Source organism: Calonectris borealis, chromosome W, assembly GCF_964195595.1.
Source record: "Calonectris borealis chromosome W, bCalBor7.hap1.2, whole genome shotgun sequence".
NCBI lineage: Eukaryota > Metazoa > Chordata > Aves > Procellariiformes > Procellariidae > Calonectris > Calonectris borealis.
In genome coordinates, this window is record NC_134351.1 from 42,419,192 (window position 1) to 42,438,427 (window position 19,236).

The 19,236-nt window shown below is 39.5% G+C and overlaps 1 protein-coding gene across 1 annotated transcript in view; it reads right to left on the bottom strand.

Annotated features, from left to right (window-relative positions):
* Nucleotides 1-19,236, bottom strand: part of LOC142075068 (homer protein homolog 1-like) — a 139,350-nt gene that overhangs the window by 111,073 nt on the left and 9,041 nt on the right. Inside the window, exons 2-3 of the mRNA XM_075136073.1 lie at nt 16,408-16,500; nt 267-409 (exon numbers count right to left, since the gene is read on the bottom strand). Coding sequence (XP_074992174.1) covers nt 267-409; nt 16,408-16,500 — 236 coding nt within the window. The remainder of the gene's footprint in view (nt 1-266; nt 410-16,407; nt 16,501-19,236) is intronic.

Genomic DNA, 19,236 nt, shown 5'->3' on the forward strand with positions numbered 1-19,236 from the left:
CTAACCAGTGTTCAAGGGCTCACATTCAGCTGATTAAACTATAAAATAATGCCCCACAAAATCTTATTCAAAGAGATTTCCTCATGTTTTTTTGTGAAAACAAAGATTATACTGCAAATCTGAAAGCCAGTCCTTTTTTTTTTTTTTTTAATCACATAATTTAATTCTTAACTTTGCTAGGTGGAAGCCACAACATGGGAGAAGGTCCCTTTAACGAGGAAGGAGATAGGTATCACTTAATCAGGATCTGGGAATGGAATCTGTACCTATGGGTAAATGGCAATGCATTCTGGGTTGGTTCAGCCCTTGGTTCTGAGTTCTGCGTCACTTCCGGCATCACTCTCTCGTCATCTGTCCCATTAATACTTTCTGGCGTTAAAGGAGACTGAATATCCCCTCCAGCTGATTCCTTAAGTAAAACAAACAAACGACACATTAGAATTACCAAGTGACCTGCTCAGGAAGACTATGTGTATATATAAGCACTAATGTTAATTCTTAAATGAGATATGAACTTTAGGCAGTATTAATGTGAGGCTCACAGATTTCCAGCATCCCTCATGGTCATATTTCATCATGTGAATTTAATTTAGAAGTGTATTACCATAGGATTCACATTATCTTGCACAAAACACAACTGACCTATGATTTATTTGCAAGTATCCAGCCTCCTGCTTATTACAGACCTCTCTCTCTTACCTGATATTATATTCAGCCCTCAGCCAGCTACACAACGGGCGACTATTGATACCCAGGATTCTTATCTCTTACTTTATATTCTAACATGGTGAAACAAAAAATTCTAATATTTGTTTCAAAATCTAGCTTTCGTTTTTTGTATTAACCAAAGTGAACAGTGGAAGGGCCATTGGTGGTGCATTCACAGTTTCACCTATGAGCCATCTGTAAAGAAAACTTGTTCAGCACAGTCCTTGCAAAACTTTTGTAGACACGTTAGCCTGGCCTAGCTCTTGCTGGCCATGGTATTATCTGGGAAGGAGAATACTCCAGTTATACCCAGGCAGCTACTGCTATGCAACCGGACACCTGAAAAACTTATTGGCTGTCTTCCTAGCAGAAGGCACTGGTGCAGTTTTAATCAGCCTTCATCATGCCAACACGTACATTTATGTTTTGGCCAACACACACTATTTTCCAATTTCTAGTCACTGAAAAGTACTTCCTTTTTAAAAAACAAAGTACACTCTGTAGCCCACATCCTAAGTTAGAACATTATAGGCTTTTCAGTCCCTGTTTAATTTTAATTAAATATTTTCTTTCCTATTATATACTTTTTCAAGTAATGATTTTTGCAGGAGATAAGCGAGTGATATAAGCTAAGTAGCTCATCTTGATTTTAAAATGTCTTAGTAGGCTTTTAGTAATCAAGTGGTAACATTTAACTCTAAGATAGAAGAGTTTCATGAATAGAGTTCAATGGATGTCATGGAGGGGTGTCTGTACAGCAGAGGACTGGTTGAATTACAGTATTTCCAAAAGCTAAGCACCTCCTATGGCCACACAGCCTTTTACCATCTGCATGGGGAAGAGATAAAACTGCTATTTAATGTTATTAAACTGAAGCACAAGCACAGTCTCTGGAAGGCCAGCAGCTCCTCTTCCCAGCTCTTTGACACTGCGTAGAAAGCTGAAGAACAACAATCTCAGAAGAAATTGCAAAGTATCTGAAGATGGTCATGATCTTACAAGATCAGGGTCTAATTTTGAGCTTCTACTTGTAGCCTTCAACTAGTTTACAAGGATAAGGCTTTTTGAAAGCCAATACTGAATCTGATCCTATATCTATAAGAAATGTTGCCCTTGACTTTGAGACTTGACTAGATGGAAAAACTCAGTTCTTTTAAAGAAAATAAGATCTGGCTGTCATCATCACCTTCCACAAAGCACTGGTGTCACTTAACCAAAAATATTGTCGTTCAACATTTTCATTACACTTTAAATTATATTAAGCATTTGCAGCACAGCAATTGTCAAAATTTTGCCTTTATTCTACTGTATTTCTCACATAGTGAGAGACATATCTCACTCTACAACTTGAATTAGTGGGTGATACGGAGTTATATTAAAACATTTTAATAATGACTTCAAGTTCTATTATATTTAGCATTCATCAAGTTATACAATGCACATGCACAAGTGTCTCTATTCTGCATCTTCTTATTAAATTCCTACTGATTAGCAGAAAATAATTAGCTTACACTGATTTATTGCACAAATATAAACTGTTATTTATAATATAAATATAAATTATTTATTTTATGAATGTAAATTTCAGGAAGAATCCTCTTATTTTATACTCAAACCTATTATCTTAAGTATTAATACTTTAGAAGTCAAAATTAAATCTTGATTTTTACAGAACAATTTTACTGAACTGAAACTGAATTGAAATTAAGTGTCAAAGGAGAGCAGAGTTGGCAAGATAATCAGGCACATTAATTATTTTATACAAACTATGTGTTTTTGTCTATTATTATCCTCTGATTTGATAAACAATTTCCACTGCCATTAAATGAAAGGCATTATGGACCCAAGAGTTTCTCTTTTATTTCCTCCTCTTCCCAAACTACACTAGATGTTCTAAAAACCATATACTACATCCCACAATATCTGGCTTGCTTGTATCTTTAAGCTAAAATTCCTACAACATTATTATTAGATACATAAAGCCAGAGCTTTATTAAAATATTTTAAGTATGAATGAATAAAAATGATTTCAGCAGAAGAAAAACAAATGTGCAAGTTCCATCTAGGCTTATTTTTCAGTAAAATACTTTCATAGACGTCTATTTTGAATGTAATTCAAGTGACAAAAATTAATGCAGACAAACATCACAGTCTATTTAATACCTAAAGGTTCACTCCCTGCAAATTCACGAGGGGCTGATCTGTATGTACAAGAGAAGCATCAGATTCTAGTATGTATTTCTTCCACCAATACAGGTTAATCAGTGCTCTCACACACTCACAACTATCCCTGCCTGGTAAATAATTATGAAGCTGGCTATGAATAAAGCACCAAATACAACAGAAAAAAAAAAACACTTACACAGAACAAAACTAAGTTTACAAATAATATATTCACATTTATATTATTTAGAGAGAATAAAAGAATTCTAGAAACATTTTTGTGAGACGTTCATAAGTAATGAAGTTTTTATTCCGTATCATTATAGCTTCACACATCCACTTCAAATTTTACAGAGTTGGTCAGCTGAAAAAGATTTTCATCCCTCCCTCCTAGCTGGAAGAGCAGGTTAACTAAGATCCAACTGTGTAGACCCTATATGGAAAAAAAACAGTGCTTAAATTGAAAGTCTTCCTGTAAACCAATGACATATTTTAAGGCCTGATATTTCCCACTCATGACAGCTACAAATAGATATTTCATACATTTGAGAAGAAAGGATTAACAGCTCTCCTGTGGTATAAAACCATTATTATATCATATATAGGTTTTTTGAGGATATTGAACTTTATGTCACTCGCCAGTCCTGGACTTACACATGGACTGAGGATTAATAGTTTTCAACGTGACAAGTAAATGTGAGAGTCTGCTATTTAAGAGTTTTTCAGAGATCTGCACTGTCTAAAGGAGCCCTGGCCTTACTAATAAGTATCCAGGACTGGTGATGCCAAGCAGTATGAAAATGACAGTTGCCTACAATATACAAACTAAGCTTAATAGAGGGGAATTCATCAAAAGATGCCTTAAATTTCAAAATCTTATAAACAAAATGCATGCACTCACAAAAGAGTCTCTAAAGTAAAACAAGCAGACTTCACAGCACAGATCAAGCCACCTTTTAATGGAGACTAAATACGGAATAGAAGAAAAGAAGGAATACGTGATTCTAAAACCATGAACAAACCAAACCAAACCAATTCCAGCTTCTTTTTTTATTAAGTATTATACGGTTTTCTTATTAAGTATTCCATACACTTCCCTGGCATCGCTGTTCTTCATAGAGCTCTGTTTAGTACTGACTGGCAGCAGTAGCTGCCCGCTACTGATTCAGATACCATAACATCTGAAACATTTGTTCCAGTACAGAAATTCACACAATATCGCAGAAAGTCACTTTTTCCACAAGGTTCGGAAGTAAATTGTGTACTTCTACAAAGAAAAAGTCAACAGATGATAAAACCATGATGATTTTGCCAAAACCAACCCATTCCTTGCACTATAAAAATGTTGTGATACTAAAACTTTTCAGGCAATAGCTATTCGTAATAGTATAGGAGGGTCTCAGAATCACAGAAGAGAGAGTTGGATTATTTTGATTTATTTGACTATTTTAATTTATTCACCACACAATTTCAGAAATTAACAGAGGTCTTAATCTGAAATGACCAAGGTCACAAGAAACATCTGAAAACAGATTCTTGCTTAGAGGAAAAAAAAGAACTGAGGTTCAGACTCCAGTTCTCCAGTTGGTTGTAAGACTGATGGGGTGAGGGTGCAAACCCCACAACCTGCACTATTTGGTTCTGTACTTGAATTTAATTAACATTAGTTTAAAAAAGAAAGGAAAAGAAAAAAAAACGGGGGGGGGGACGACCACACAGTTTTCAGCCTATTGATTCATGCTGCTCAGCGAACTCCAGATCAAAGTGTTGCTCTTTCAGTCCATAGGCAAGCCTGTAACGGAAAATAGACCATGGGTGGCTTGTCACTGTAAGATCCATGGGTTTATGACATGAGCAAAATAATTCCCTATATTAAAAGATGGGTCTGGGAAATAGGAGGTGGTACAGCAGGGGAGCCAGTATTTTAGTTTTATATAAACAAGATAAGAGCCTTGCAAAGCCTTATTACCTAAGCCTGAGTTAAAGGGACACCAGATGGGGTACCTATGTGCACAGGTGGTCTTAGAAGTACCAAAATAGACAACTTCTTTCTAGTCCACTTCAGACCGAAGCCTCCAGACAGACCAGATATAAATAAAGTGTGTATTATTATATGAATCCATCTTAATACAGATGGGTAGAAAGTACAAGTTCTCTGACACAGAAATAATGCTTTCCTCTTTATTTGAAGAAAGCACCATGCACTCGGTGGGACTTACACATAACAAAGCAGCACCTCTCTTGTAATTTGTTGGTCCAGGCCATTGTCCTTCTCTGGACAAGTTCTTTTTACAGTCAAGGTAAACGGTGATTTTATGTATTACCTGATATTCTGGGAAATTAAAGCAAAGGCTGCTGGTAGAGAGGAAAACAGGTAGTATTAAAGAAACAGTAAGAATGCAGAGTTTAAATTTAGCAGCAGGATAGCTTAGGGAAAAAGGAACTCCTGCTATTAAGTAATTGCAAATTGGGCTATGTATTGCTTTCTTTCTACTATGTGTTTCACAAAAAAAACAAAAAGAAACAACAAAAAAAAACCAGTAGCCAAAGAATACACGCCATCAGATGAAACAGCATATCCAAAAAAATACTCAGCATGGAACTACTACTTCCTGGCCACTGAGGCACTTTTCTGGTGGAAATATCTAGCCAAATAGTACCAACACTTTGCTAAAGCTCGTAACACCTTAGAGAAACAGCCTAACTTCAGTGGACTTATACAAGATTGTTCTTAAGTTTTAACATGGCTAACTCTGGGAAGTACTCGAACTATAAATACATATTCTATTTATGAGATATTTCTGTTGTTATCTTTTGTTTTCTATTTCTCCTTAGTTTCATGACAAGTTTTTGCAGGACATTAAGAATTGAAACTCACACATACCAGTAATATTTGCAGGGTTACATCAAACAATGCTGAACAGCAAATATCTTGTGCAGGGTTTTGTTACACTAGTTGTGGAGATATTAAGAGTCAACCTGTAGGGACATATTGAGTGCAGAAAAAAACGCATGTACTTTTTCTCTTTTTATCTTCTAGAATTGTGTAGCAGAGAGGGTGGGCAATGTACCATATCAGGTAATTTAATTAACTGGTAAATAATAAGGGCATTTTTTTAAAGCAGTACCAAGAGAAATGCAATGCATTTTATGTAAGTTTTACATGTATATTTTCCAGTTTAGATATGCAGTATCTTCCTACTTATTATTAATTTAATGCAGAATGATATCTGCAAGTCCAAGACAGCAGAGGGATTGACACTTGTAGCTAACTGAGCTACTGTTATAGAGCTCACTACTCACACGCTACCTCCCAATGCCTTTCCTGTCAAAGCTTCCTAAAAAAGCCAGGTTCCTACGAAGTCTTGACTGGCCACTGAAAATATCTCTCCTTCCTCTTACTCTCCTTCTCTGCAAAGGATCACTATGCAAAAGGGAAAGAAAAGCTGTAAAATGATTGAGAAAGGCAACACTGGAATTACGTAATTTGCAGTCACTTTTTGGCAGATGATCAAAATGACAGCAAGTGCTCCTTCAAATGTCTCTAGGGTCCCACCTTCCCTCCCCACTACCAAGCACCCATCTTCTCCCCAGTCATAAATCTCTTCAAATAAGCCCCAGTGCTAAGGAAGTGCTGCAGTCTGCTGTGAAGTCATTGCTTCTCATCTGCTCCAAACTCCCTTCTGTGGAGAAGAATTGTGGAGTTGGGAGTTTCGTCCAAGATAAGACAGGAATTCGGCCTGTGCGCTGAGAACTAGCAGACACGCACATATGCCTGAGATAAGACCTGAACACCTGGCTTAGTTGTCTCCTCTGTAAGGAAACTGAAAACATCAAGAGAATTATGTAACTGGTTAACCGTGAGAATAAGCGGATCTGAGAGCAGTCGTGTGGATCTTTGCCAAAAGGAAGAGAGACTGGTTTTCTTAGTTAATAAGGGATACGAATTGGGTGATGACTGGGGGAGACAGCGGGACCTCCCTGTTATGGTAAAGGATATATTCTCCTGTATTGTAACAATAAATGATTCTGCGCATGCTTATGTGAGAGTCCGTGCAACCATACACCACAAATGGCGCCCAACGTGGGGCACGATTGAGAAAAAAAAAAAAAAGACGACGACCTGAAGAAAGAAGGTCTTGAAGAAAGGAAATAGAAATATCCGGTGGTGTACCCCTGTTGAGCTGGACGGAGGATAAACGGAGGATCAACATATCGAGCTCGATTCATCACTGGTTGCAGGACGATTCAGGTGAGCAGCCGCGGGGAAGTTATACGAACTTTATACATTAGTCATGGGGCAGTCGGCATCTCAGTCACAGAAGCTTCAACTTGAAATATTTCAACGTATTTTAAAGGAACAAGGTTTTAAGGTCGCTCCAATACAATTGGTGAGACTCCTTGCGTGGGTCCGGGATCACTGCCCTTGGTTCCCTTCTGTAGGAACGGCTGGGTGTTATGATTTAAAGCAATGGCAAAAAGTGGGTGAGGAATTACAGACTAAACAGATTTTGCAACTAGAAGTTCCAGAGGGAATATTGATTACCTGGCGAGTTGTGTATACGGCTCTGCAAAAGTTATGCCCTGCCGAACAGGTGTTGCAAAATGTGACTGATCCAGCAATACCGGGGGGAGAATCAAAAGATGGGGGAGATTCGTTTGAACTGTTGGCTCCTGATGAAACTGTAATGCCTCACGCGGAGCCCCCGCCTCTGAAGGATGATTCGGAGCCAGACGATCCCTTTGACACGGGCTCGATAGACCCCGAACGAGAGCCTGATTTATACCCTCCACTTTCGCCAGTTAAAGCAATGGCTGCATCTGCGCCAACGGCGGATGAAATTTTACAGCGACAGAGACAAAAGACACTTTCTCGGTTGTCCGTCATGAAACCACCACCATTTGCCCCCTCCCCCCCGCCCGAGGAGATCCGCTGCAGGGATCCGCGCACCCCCCCCACATATCAGCCTTTAGGTACGGTAGCGCCAAGGCTGTCCTTTGATGAGTGCCATACAGAGGCATTAAAAAAGGGGGATATAACGCTTCTCCAGGCAATGCCTGTAATTTATCAACCTGGCACAGCGCCAGAGTATGCTCTGCTCATTTACCATATGAGGTGATTAAGGAGGTGCGCAAATCGATAAAGGAGTACGGGTTACAGGCTTCATTTACTATAAACTTACTGCAAGCAATAGGGGAATCGTATACGATGACTCCTTTAGATTGGAAGTCTGTATTACGCCTTGTTTTGTCAGCGGTGCAGTATTCTGTGTGGTTTTTTGAGTATCGTGAACTTGTTATTGCAAAGGTAATGGACAATTTGGACAATTTGCAACTACCCTATGGGGGAGATGAAATGTTAGGTGAAGGGAATTGGGCGTCACCTGCTGCACAAGCCGCCTTGCCCCGTGAACTGCTTACACAGGCGGCTGATTTGGCTATGAAAGCATTAAGGCGAGTGCCGGATTCTGGCAAGCCGGAATCATCATTTGCTACGATCCGGCAAGGGGCGCAAGAACCCTATGTGCAATTTTTAGATCGATTACAAACTGCTATACAACGTCAGATAGAGTCTCCTGAAGCCGCCGAGTTGTTGCTTTTTCAGCTTGCAATTGAGAATGCTAATTCTGATTGTAGAAAAGCTATAGATCCCGTTCGGAATCGGGCAAAGACTTTAACTGATTTGATCAGAGCTTGTCAAAATGTGGGGTCAGAACAGTTTAAAGCGGAGATATTAGCAGTGGCGTTGGCTCAACAACTAACGGTGGCTCGAGCGGCGACTAAGTGTTTTGTATGTGGCCAGGAAGGTCATATTAAAAAAGATTGCCCCAGAGCAAGACGAGGAACAAAGGGCCAAATTAAAGGTCCCGCTCAGCTGTGTCCTCGTTGTCAGAAGGGATATCACTGGGGTAACCAATGTTGATCCAAATTTGATAAGAATGGTAACCTGCTCCCAGGACTGATGCAGGGAAACGGGAGGAGGGGCGCGAGGTCCGGCGCCCCGAGAACCTTCAACAGGACCCCGATTTCAAGGCCGGTGGCTCAAGCCTCAACCTGGGCGGTGAATTCGCACGAAGCAAATGTCAACAATTGCCAACCGTCCATGCCCTTAAGCCAGCTACATTCGGAAGCGCCGGGTTGGATCTGGCCACCAGCCAATCAACAGTAATACGAGATCAATCTGTTAACATACTCCCCACTGGAGTGTACGGCCCTTTACCAGCAGGGTTTTGTGCCTTATTGATAGGACGTTCCTCAACCTCCAAGGCAGGACTTTTTGTCCTTCCTGGGGTGATTGATACTGATTATACTGGGGAAATTAAAATTATGGCTTGGACTCCTACTCCTCCGTGTACTATTCCCGCGGGGGAGCGCATTGCTCAGCTAATTTTGTTACCTAATGTTCAAAGGGAGAAGGGAGATCCTATATTAGGCCAGCAGAGGGGGTCAGCAGGATTTGGAAGCACAGGTTTGCCTCGAATATTCTGGACTCAAAAGATAACTACGGGTCAGCCTATGTTGATGTGTAAAGTAAATGGCCGTGCTTTTACTGGACTGGTGGATACAGGGGCGGATGTCTTGATAATTCAGAGATCTGAATGGCCCTCTGATTGGCCATTAGTACAAGTTTTTGCTGCCGTTACCGGAGTTGGTGGTACCCAAATACCACGGCAGAGCTTGCATTCTTTACTGGTGGAAGGTCCGGAAAATAAACATGCCATGCTGAAACCCTATGTTTTAAATGTCCCATGTACCCTATGGGGACGTGATCTGTTGCAACAATGGAATGTAGCACTTATGACACATTTTTAATGAAGGCCACTGAAGTACAGCCGCGCCTGAAGCTGACTTGGCTTACAGACAAGCCAGTGTGGGTTGATCAGTGGCCTTTGAAAGGTGAGCGGCTAGAAAAAGCTTGGGAATTAGTACAGGAGCAATTACAATTAGGACACATAGTGCCATCCACCAGTCCTTGGAACACGCCTATTTTTGTCATACCTAAAAAATCAGGGAAATGGAGATTGTTACAGGATTTGTGAGCTATTAATGCCGTTATGGTATCCATAGGGGCCTTGCAGCCCGGGACCCCAAATCCTACCATGATCCCTGATGATTGGCATTTAAAAGTTATTGATCTCAAAGACTGCTTTTTTACAATTTATTTACACCCAGAGGATTGTATTCGGTTTGCTTTTTCTGTTCCTACAATTAACAATGATCGACCTATGCAACGGTTCCATTGGGTTGTTTTACCTCAAGGCATGAAGAATAGTCCTACCATTTGTCAAATAGTGGTGGGAGAGGCACTTTTGTCAATTCGTCAACGGTATAAAAATATTGTATTGTATCATTATATATATGATATCTTGTTGGCGGCTGAGACAGAATCATATCTCTCTCAAATTTTTGAGTGTTTGTCCACAGAATTACATCGATATGGATTTCAGATAGCAGCAGAGAAGGTACAGTCAGTTTCTCCTTGGAAATACCTAGGCTGGAAACTCTTCGAGTCGCATGTGTGTCCACAAGCCTTGTGGCTTGCTACTACTGTAAGTACTCTGAACGATCTACAGAAGTTGTTGGGCACAATCAATTGGGTGCGACCTCTATTGGGAATTACCACCCATGAACTGTCACCTCTGTTCTCGTTGCTGAAAGGGGATCCTGATTTGGCATCCCCCAGATCTCTTTCAGAACCAGGCCAAGAAGCATTGCAACAGGTAATGGATAAAATTAATGATACCTTCGCACATCGAATCCGGCTATCGTTGCCAGTTCGATTGTTCCTTATTTACCACTCTTTTCAGCCATTTGCCTTACTGGGACAATGGGATGCTAGGGTACAAACTGAAAAGGATGCCTTATGCATTCTGGAATGGCTGTTTTTACCTCGCTCCTTTAGTAAGACGTTGACCACTGCAATTGAAATGATCTCTCGTTTGATATCACAAGGTCGACTACGATGTCAACAATTGACAGGTTGAGATCCAGATGTTATGCATTTGCCTTTCACAGGAGATGAATTTTGGACATTATTACAAAACAGCCTGAGTTTTCAGATTGCAATGGTGGATTACGTTAATTCCATAGAACACAACTTACCACGCCATTGACTTTTGAATTCCTTACAGTCTCTACCACTACAGCCACGCATACTATTAAGTTCTGTGCCTATTCCACAGGCGCAAACTGTTTTCATTGATGGATCTGGAAAAACAGGTAAAGCTGTAGTGGCGTGGAAGACGCCGGGAGGACGGAAAACGTCTGAACACCAAGTGGAGGAAGCAGATCAGGCCCCCTGGTCTTCGGATGTTACTTCTCTACCTGGATCTACGCAGGTAGTTGAATTAGCAGCTGCTGTTCGCGCTTTTGAATTGTTTTCTCAAATACCACTTAATATAGTGGCAGACTCAGCTTATTTCACAGGCATAGTACAGCGCATAGAGACTGCATTTATTCGAGAAGTAGATAATAAGCAACTATTTTCTTTGCTAATACAGTTAGCACAGCTGCTGCATGTTAGACGATTTCCGTATTTTATTATGCATATCCGATCTCATACTAATTTACCAGGACCGCTCATTTCCGGTAATGCTGCTGCGGATGCACTCACTCTGATGGCAGTCCTACCTCGCCGTTTGGAACAAGCAAAATTATCCCATGAATTTTTTCATCAGAATGCTCGCTCCTTACGGAAGCAGTTTTCTCTTACAGCTGAACAGGCCCAGGACATCGTTCGTGCTTGCCCGGATTGTCAGCAGCTCACGCCAATGACAGTAGTAGCTGCTGTGAATCCCAGGGGACTGACTTCCAGTGAACTATGGCAGATGGATGTTACTCATGTTTCCTCCTTTGGTCGTTTGCGCTTTGTTCATGTGTCTGTTGATACCTTTTCTGGGTTTTTGGTCACAACGGCTCATACGGGTGAACGTGTTCGTGATGTTATCAAACATCTTCTTCGATGCTTTGCAGTATTGGGGGTCCCCCGTAAACTCAAAACAGATAATGGACCTGCCTATGTCTCTAAACGGTTGTTATTATTCCTACAGGCATGGGGCGTGTATCATGTTACAGGTATTCCGCATTCCCCCACAGGTCAAGCAATTGTGGAACGTGCTCACTCTTCCTTAAAGCTGATTCTTGAAAAACAAAAAAGGGGGAATCCGCTGGGAACTACCCCTCAGGAGATGTTAGATAAAGCCACATATGTATTAAATTTTTTAAATTTGTCAGGGACAAAGCAGCAATATCATTCAGCTGCTGACCGGCATTTTCGAACAGGAGAGGTTACTGAAGTGTATCTGAAGGTATTTTATAAACACTTAGAATCTGGTCTATGGAAAGGTCCGGTTCCCTTGCTTACCTGGGGACGGGGATACGCTTGTGTTTCTCTTCCTACAGGCCCATATTGGGTCCCTGCGAAGAATGTCAAGCCAGCGCAAGTGTTGGCAGATGGTCCAGAAAAAGGACCCGAGGAAAAACAACGAGAGGATGCTGCTCCTACGACAGTTCGGTAATGCAATCAGGTCAACATCAGTAATATGGTCTACAGTGCTGTTTTCTGTTCAATCTTGTCCCACGATAATGCTATGGGGAATTGGCACTACCATGATGTTTCAACCTGTGGAAGCTCACGTTTATTGGGCACATGTGGTGGACCCTCCTTTCTTCCGACCTTTGACATGGTGGGACGCGTTGTTACTGATTAGCAATAGTGATAATTTATGGTCAGGTGGCATTTGGGTTCCCCCATCTCTAGATGGGAAAGATGATACGTATTATGCTAATGACACAATGTTTGTTTCTGATTTTCCTCCATTATGTCTTACCGTAGATAATAAGTCAGAGTATTGTGTGATCGTTGAAACACAGCAACACTTAGTAGCAGTGTCACATGGAAAACGGGCGAACCTTACTATGGTCACCATTCCTGGGTTGGCATCAAAAAATACTATTGATAATGATATGTTAATTGGTGACTTTGTTCCTGATTTTCCGCAATGCATTTTGCACAAACTCTCATCGATCACACAATTTGGTTGGAAGCCATGCTTGGGAGAACGGCCTCGAGAACAAAATTTAACCGTTGGTCGTATTATAGATTGGGGCCCTTATGGGTCATTTTGGGATCCATCTTTGAATCAATCTGTTTTGCCTTTTCAGAAAGCCAATCATTCAATAGTCTGGCACAATGGTGGGTCAGCAGGACCCATCCTGCAGATGGAGTATAATGGTTCATTTTCTCCTCCACAACCAAATGTGTGGCGTTTAGCTTTGCCTTTTTTTACGAGGCAACTATCTCAAGTATGGATTGTCAACAAAACACAAGCTAATCTGAGTATAATACATGAAATTAATGTGACTGTATGTACTACTCATCCTTATCTTTTTGCTATGACTTCGCGTGTAAACATTACTCGATGTAATCACTCCTTTTGTATTCAGCTTTATTCTCCTTCTTTTAGAAGTTGTATATCTAAGCATGATTTTAATGAAACTGCTTATATTTTTCCCCTTCGACGTCGGGCAGAACTATGGATACCAGTTAATTTAACCAGACAGTGGGAAGGGGAGGATGGTTTGGGTAGATTTGTTAGAATTCTAGTAGAAGATATAGATAAGTCTAAGAAAAGAGCAAAACGATTCTTAGGTTGGTTAATTTTTGCAATTATTTCTGCTGTTATTATTTTAGCAAGTGCCACTGCAGCTATCGCTTCCTTGACACAATCTGTAAAAACTGCACATGAGGTAAGTGAGGCATTAACCAATGTTACTAAAGAATTCCAAATTCAAGAGAAAGTTGATGAGGAGGTATTATCTCGGCTACAAGCCCTAGAGGCTACTGTGATGTGGTTGGGGGATCGGCGGGAAGCGTTAAAAACGAGAGTTAGTCTGCCGTGTGATTGGGAACACGTACACAAATCTTTATGTGTAACCCCCTTACCATGGAATTCATCACAACATGATTGGACTTTTATTAAGCGACATTTGATGGGAGCATTCGATTTGTTATTGCAGCGAAATATTCAATCTTTACATGATCAGCTGCAGGATCAGATTCACAGATTACAGGAATTGACTAGCCAAAGTGTGTTTGACAGGTTACAGCAAGACTTGTCTTGGATAAATCCAAAAAATTGGTTTAATGGCCTCAATCTACGCATGTGGGTGTTTATTGGCATAGGGGCAGGAATGTTTATTTTGTTCCTAGTGTTCCTGCAGGTCCTTCGGTCTGCGATCCGCAACGTGCGCAAAATAGAAGCTCGCGTCATGGTGACCCTACTTGCCAATGGGGTGGTGATAAACAAAAAAGGGGGAGATGTGGAGAAGAATTGTGGAGTTGGGAGTTTCGGCCAAGATAAGACAGGAATTCGGCCTGTGCGCTGAGAACTAGCAGACACGCACATACGCCTGAGATAAGACCTGAACACCTGGCTTAGTTGTCTCCTCTGTAAGGAAACTGAAAACATCAAGAGAATTATGTAACTGGTTAACCGTGAGAATAAGCGGATCTGAGAGCAGTCGTGTGGATCTTTGCCAAAAGGAAGAGAGACTGTTTTTCTTAGTTAATAAGGGATACGCATTGGGTGATGATTGGGGGAGACAGCGGGACCTCCCCATTATGGTAAAGGATATATTCTCCTGTATTGTAACAATAAATGATTCTGTGCATGCTTATGTGAGAGTCCGTGCAACCATACACCACACCCTTCTTTCTGGGGAACTAATGAGAAGCATTAAGTATGTGAAGACTATTATGCTGATGTGTCAGCACTTGCACTGACTGTATCTTTTGAAATAATATGCTAACTTATCAACACAGCTAAAAGCCAAGAGATGAAAAGTAAGGCCTGAATATGAAATTATTCCTAAGTGTGCAGTAAATAAATCGCAGCTCTCAACATGCATTATAGAATCGCTCAAGGTAACATTTCTATAACTGCCTACAGTATAAAATGTTAGGCTCCAAGTATAAAGGGAAATCTGTACTGGAAAATGAACAATATTAATAGCTCATATAGATTAGGAGAAAGTTTTAACCCTGGGCAACTGCTAGACAAAAGCATCTTGTCTCTGAATGAGTAGTTCAAATTTATGTCCAAAGCAAATAAGTCACTCCATTCAACAGTGTCAGATTTAACTTCTGAGTGCAGACTATTAATCATCATGTCAAAAGTGAAGCAGAGTAATTGTTTTGCCTATAATATCGAGTAACTAGAGGCGTGGCTGAAGCACTTCACTTTTTCTAAACTCCAAGTATATACTAGGTTATAATACTGAAATACCTACTTCCATTATCTATGTATTTATTAATGGAAATTATCAGAAGTTTAGAGACGGTCAAGAAAACTAATTAAAAAAAAAAGACTGCCTTATTTTTCTCCTGTTACAGTAGAGCAAGCAGTTTCCCTTTAATAGCAAAAGCCAACCTAGCACTTGGGCAAAATGCCTACTGGGAAAACAACGTGAAGTTGGTTCATTGTGTATTCTTGTGGTTTCCACTGACTTCTCTTGGAAGGACATCAGATGCAGCTTTCTGGTGGCAATAAACCTATTCGTATAGCATGTTGCAAACCGCCTGCCATCCTTGTTCCATCAAAGATCAGGAGCATATTGCAGTGCAAAGTACTCAAGAGATGCACTGATTCAATGAATGAAGATGCACTCCCCAGAAAAGAAAAAAAAGACTCAGCTGCATTAATCCTACTCAGCTCAGGAACCCCTGCTGTAGTTTTAAATCTGCTTCATCTTTCAAGAGAAGGAATTAGTTTTGTCTTCACTATTGCTTAAAATAAAGCAAATAGCTACACACACAGCCAGAAACACTGGAGGGGAGGGGCATAAAAGCCTCATGCAATTTCTCTTTTCAAAGCAAATTCAAAGTATCCATTTTCAAGTAAATTAATTTTAGGCATGACTAATGTAAATATGACTATATTAATTTATCCTCCTGTTAGGCCTATATTAACCCAGTTCATGTTTTGAGATGTCTTTTATAAACTCTTCTTTTACAACATGGCTAACTGCAATAAAACTCCAGAACCCACATGTGAATCTGTCATCTTCCTTCAACACATTTCATAAGTGAATACTACAACAGGAGGAAATAAGTAAAAATAGTTTGCTGTTTTAACTTCAATTTTTGTTGTAATGATTCTTATATAAAGTCCTTTACAGTGCATCGCCTGAAGTTTCATAGATACAATAAGAAAAAAAACACAAAAGGTCTTTACTATAGATTTACTTACATAACTGCTCACCATCTTTACTCATAACATATTTTCTGGGGAAAGCTCAAAGAAAGGGATGGGAATAAACAAAAGGCCAATTTTATATTAAAGCAAGCCCCTTTGACACTTCTGCAATGTATATTAAGTGCATTCTTAGACTTCTTGACACTTCTAGCTGACTGCTGAGAGGATTCAGGGAAACTGTGAAGTACCCTGTTCGTTTTTAATACAACATGTGTGTATAAGATACAGTAAGTAGCACAGACTATGAAGTACTAGGCTTGAATCAGGCAATAAGACTCACTTGAGAGGGTGTACTTGTTAGTTCCATCTTTTCTTGGGATTTTTCCTTTGCTAGTCGTGCAGCTTCTTTGAATTCCTGAAATTTTTCCGCAAACTAAAGGTACGTGTTTAAAAAAAACAAAGGAAAAAGAGAAAGAGTAGGCGTGAAGTAGTTATATTACATGCAGAACAGAATGTTGTACTTAACATTTTACAAAGTCAAATTCTGTCAGTAGAATTTTTTAATTTTTCTCCTTATTAGATGCTTATTTAAGAGAGTTACACAGTGACACCTTTCAGACATAATGTACTCTATATGACAGGAAAATTATTATGCAACAAAGATTAATTTGTTGCTGATAGTGTTAAAAAACCCACCTCATATATGGCTAATAATAGTGATAAGCTGCCTTGCACAGCTGCTTTCAGATTCAGGTTTTACTGTCTTCCTGACAATGAATGATCTGGTTCTGAAGCCTACTGTGGTCACTATTAGCCTAGAGCCTTCAATGGGCTTCATTCTTTCATGACTGAAACAATACTAATTTCTTCCCAAATTTTAACAGCATTTATAATTTCAGTAGCTAATTAAGAAAGCAGCAGTGGGAATATTGAGTCAAGTTCATTTCTTGATTGTTCATTGACATCAATCAAGTTAAAGAACAAATTCATTGAACTAAACACTCACATATACTGAACACTAAATTCAAGAATTTCACATTGAACTGCCATATGAAGCTTGATTTCTCTGCTACACGTACCTCTTCCAGAAAATAGCTAAAGCAGCAATTTAGAAATACATGCACCCTTAAACTTGATAGATTAAATCAATTTATTAAGAATAGGGCCTAGATTCTCTGTCTAGAGAAAAATTTGGCTTCATAGATCTCAGCTTGACACTACACTATTGCTATAGTAGCCAAGCATTCGTTTTTGCTTGCTACTGCTTTTATACGGAACATGATCTTATTATGATCAGCTTAAGACTGAAATAATTCTGCAAAAACATTGGAAACTTCACCAACAGCTTCTAAATCTCTCTGGCAGCAGCATACAAAGAAATTGTTTTGCACTGCATGTATTTAGAAGGGATGAAGGCTACCTTTGTGTGACGCAATCTCCTCAACTATTTTCAGTCAGAACTTCACTTGCTATCCAAGATCTAAAAAACCTTATTGTCTTTAAACTACTTCTCCTGGTAGGCTATTGGTATTTGAGGAAGTATCATTTCTCTCCCCTGGTATCCTATATTTCAGCTGCCAGGTTATTTAAAAGCATATGTTTCCTGAATATAGAAGGAGACAAAATATACCATCCTGAAACTCTAACTCAGCATCAAAAAAGGTCTCAGAACAGATAATAAAATTGGCAACAGTTCAACAGAACTGGATGATACTCATTTAAGAGTTGTAGATAGACCTCAAAATCTGATGGATAACCTATTATTTAAATCAGCTTTAGGACCAGAGGATTGGTAAGTGAGAAAACATGATGCTGAGGTTTAGAATGGCTGAAGACATACAAGGCAGTAAATATGATCTTCTGTATCACAGTGGTAGAAACTGTAAAAAAATATATACATAATGAATAGACAGATAAATAGATAACATTCCAAGAAAAAGCCAACAAGGCTAACATAGAGGAAATTTTCACAAATTAACTAGAATTCCTTGAGGCAGTCAGGTGATAGATAATAGCAATCTCTTGATAAAATGCCTAAATAACAAAGATGAGATTTCATGGTATGAAAGGAAGGGTTCTCTGGAGGATTAATAATTTAAGGAAAAGATGGAAAAATTGTGGAGGGAGACTACAAGAGGATCTCACAAGTACCTGTGATGGTCCTTTTGGCATTTAGCATACTCTGAAGTTATTTGGAATAAATCAGGCCAACTAATTCAAAGGGATAAAACAGACAGCAATCCTGACAAGGAATATTTCTTCCCATACAGCAGGATACTATCAAAAGCACAGATTTATATTCTGGTTGAGAAATTAGCCTCAGTTTTCTCTGAATATCATGGGACATTCTGTTCCTCCTACTAGAGCAGCAAGAGGGACTGTGCTAGGAAATCCTGATCCCGTGAAAGGAATATTCTTCAACATAGGAATCATCTTTTAGGTATCACTGACTTCTGCCTGACTCCTGATGGAACAATCTTGAGGTGAATTTGTGGTCTGACATATTGAGAAAAGGTCTAATGAAGATAAACAAATGTTTAATTAATTTTCTTCTATACTGTTTGCGTGTGAAGTTGATTAGAATGCCTTTATTTTTATACCGGATAGTCTCGCTCCACTAATTCTCACAGTCACAATAATCATCCAGAAAGAGGTTACCGCTGTTTCACTCTACCCTAGTAATCAGTTTAGGAGGACAAAGGCACATGAACCAAAAAGGAATAGTCTAAAAGTCAAACACTTGATATATGCTTTGGAAATCATCTGCTTGTTTAGAGTGACATAGCTAAGCAGACAATAATCTGAGAATAACCAGTTTATTAGAAGACATGATTTTTATTATCTCTGCTCTGACTATTTGCTTCATTAACCTGTTGATATCAGTCACAGACTAGACTAAGTTTTTTGTGGTTGCAGGCTGTCTTTTGCTCCCTGGAACTTGAAATATTTCATTGGGGCCCAGAGACACTACTGCAAAACAAATTACATACAACAGGGCTGTTCACTTAGGGACTTTGATAAACCAAGTACAGAAAAGAAGTTCCAGAATCAATTTTTAAGGCAACTTCTAGAAGCAATCTGTTTCTAAACAAATCCATTAATACGGTTTATTTGTTAGCACTATTACTAATATCCAGTAGTACCTTGAGCCCTAAATTAGATTTCATGT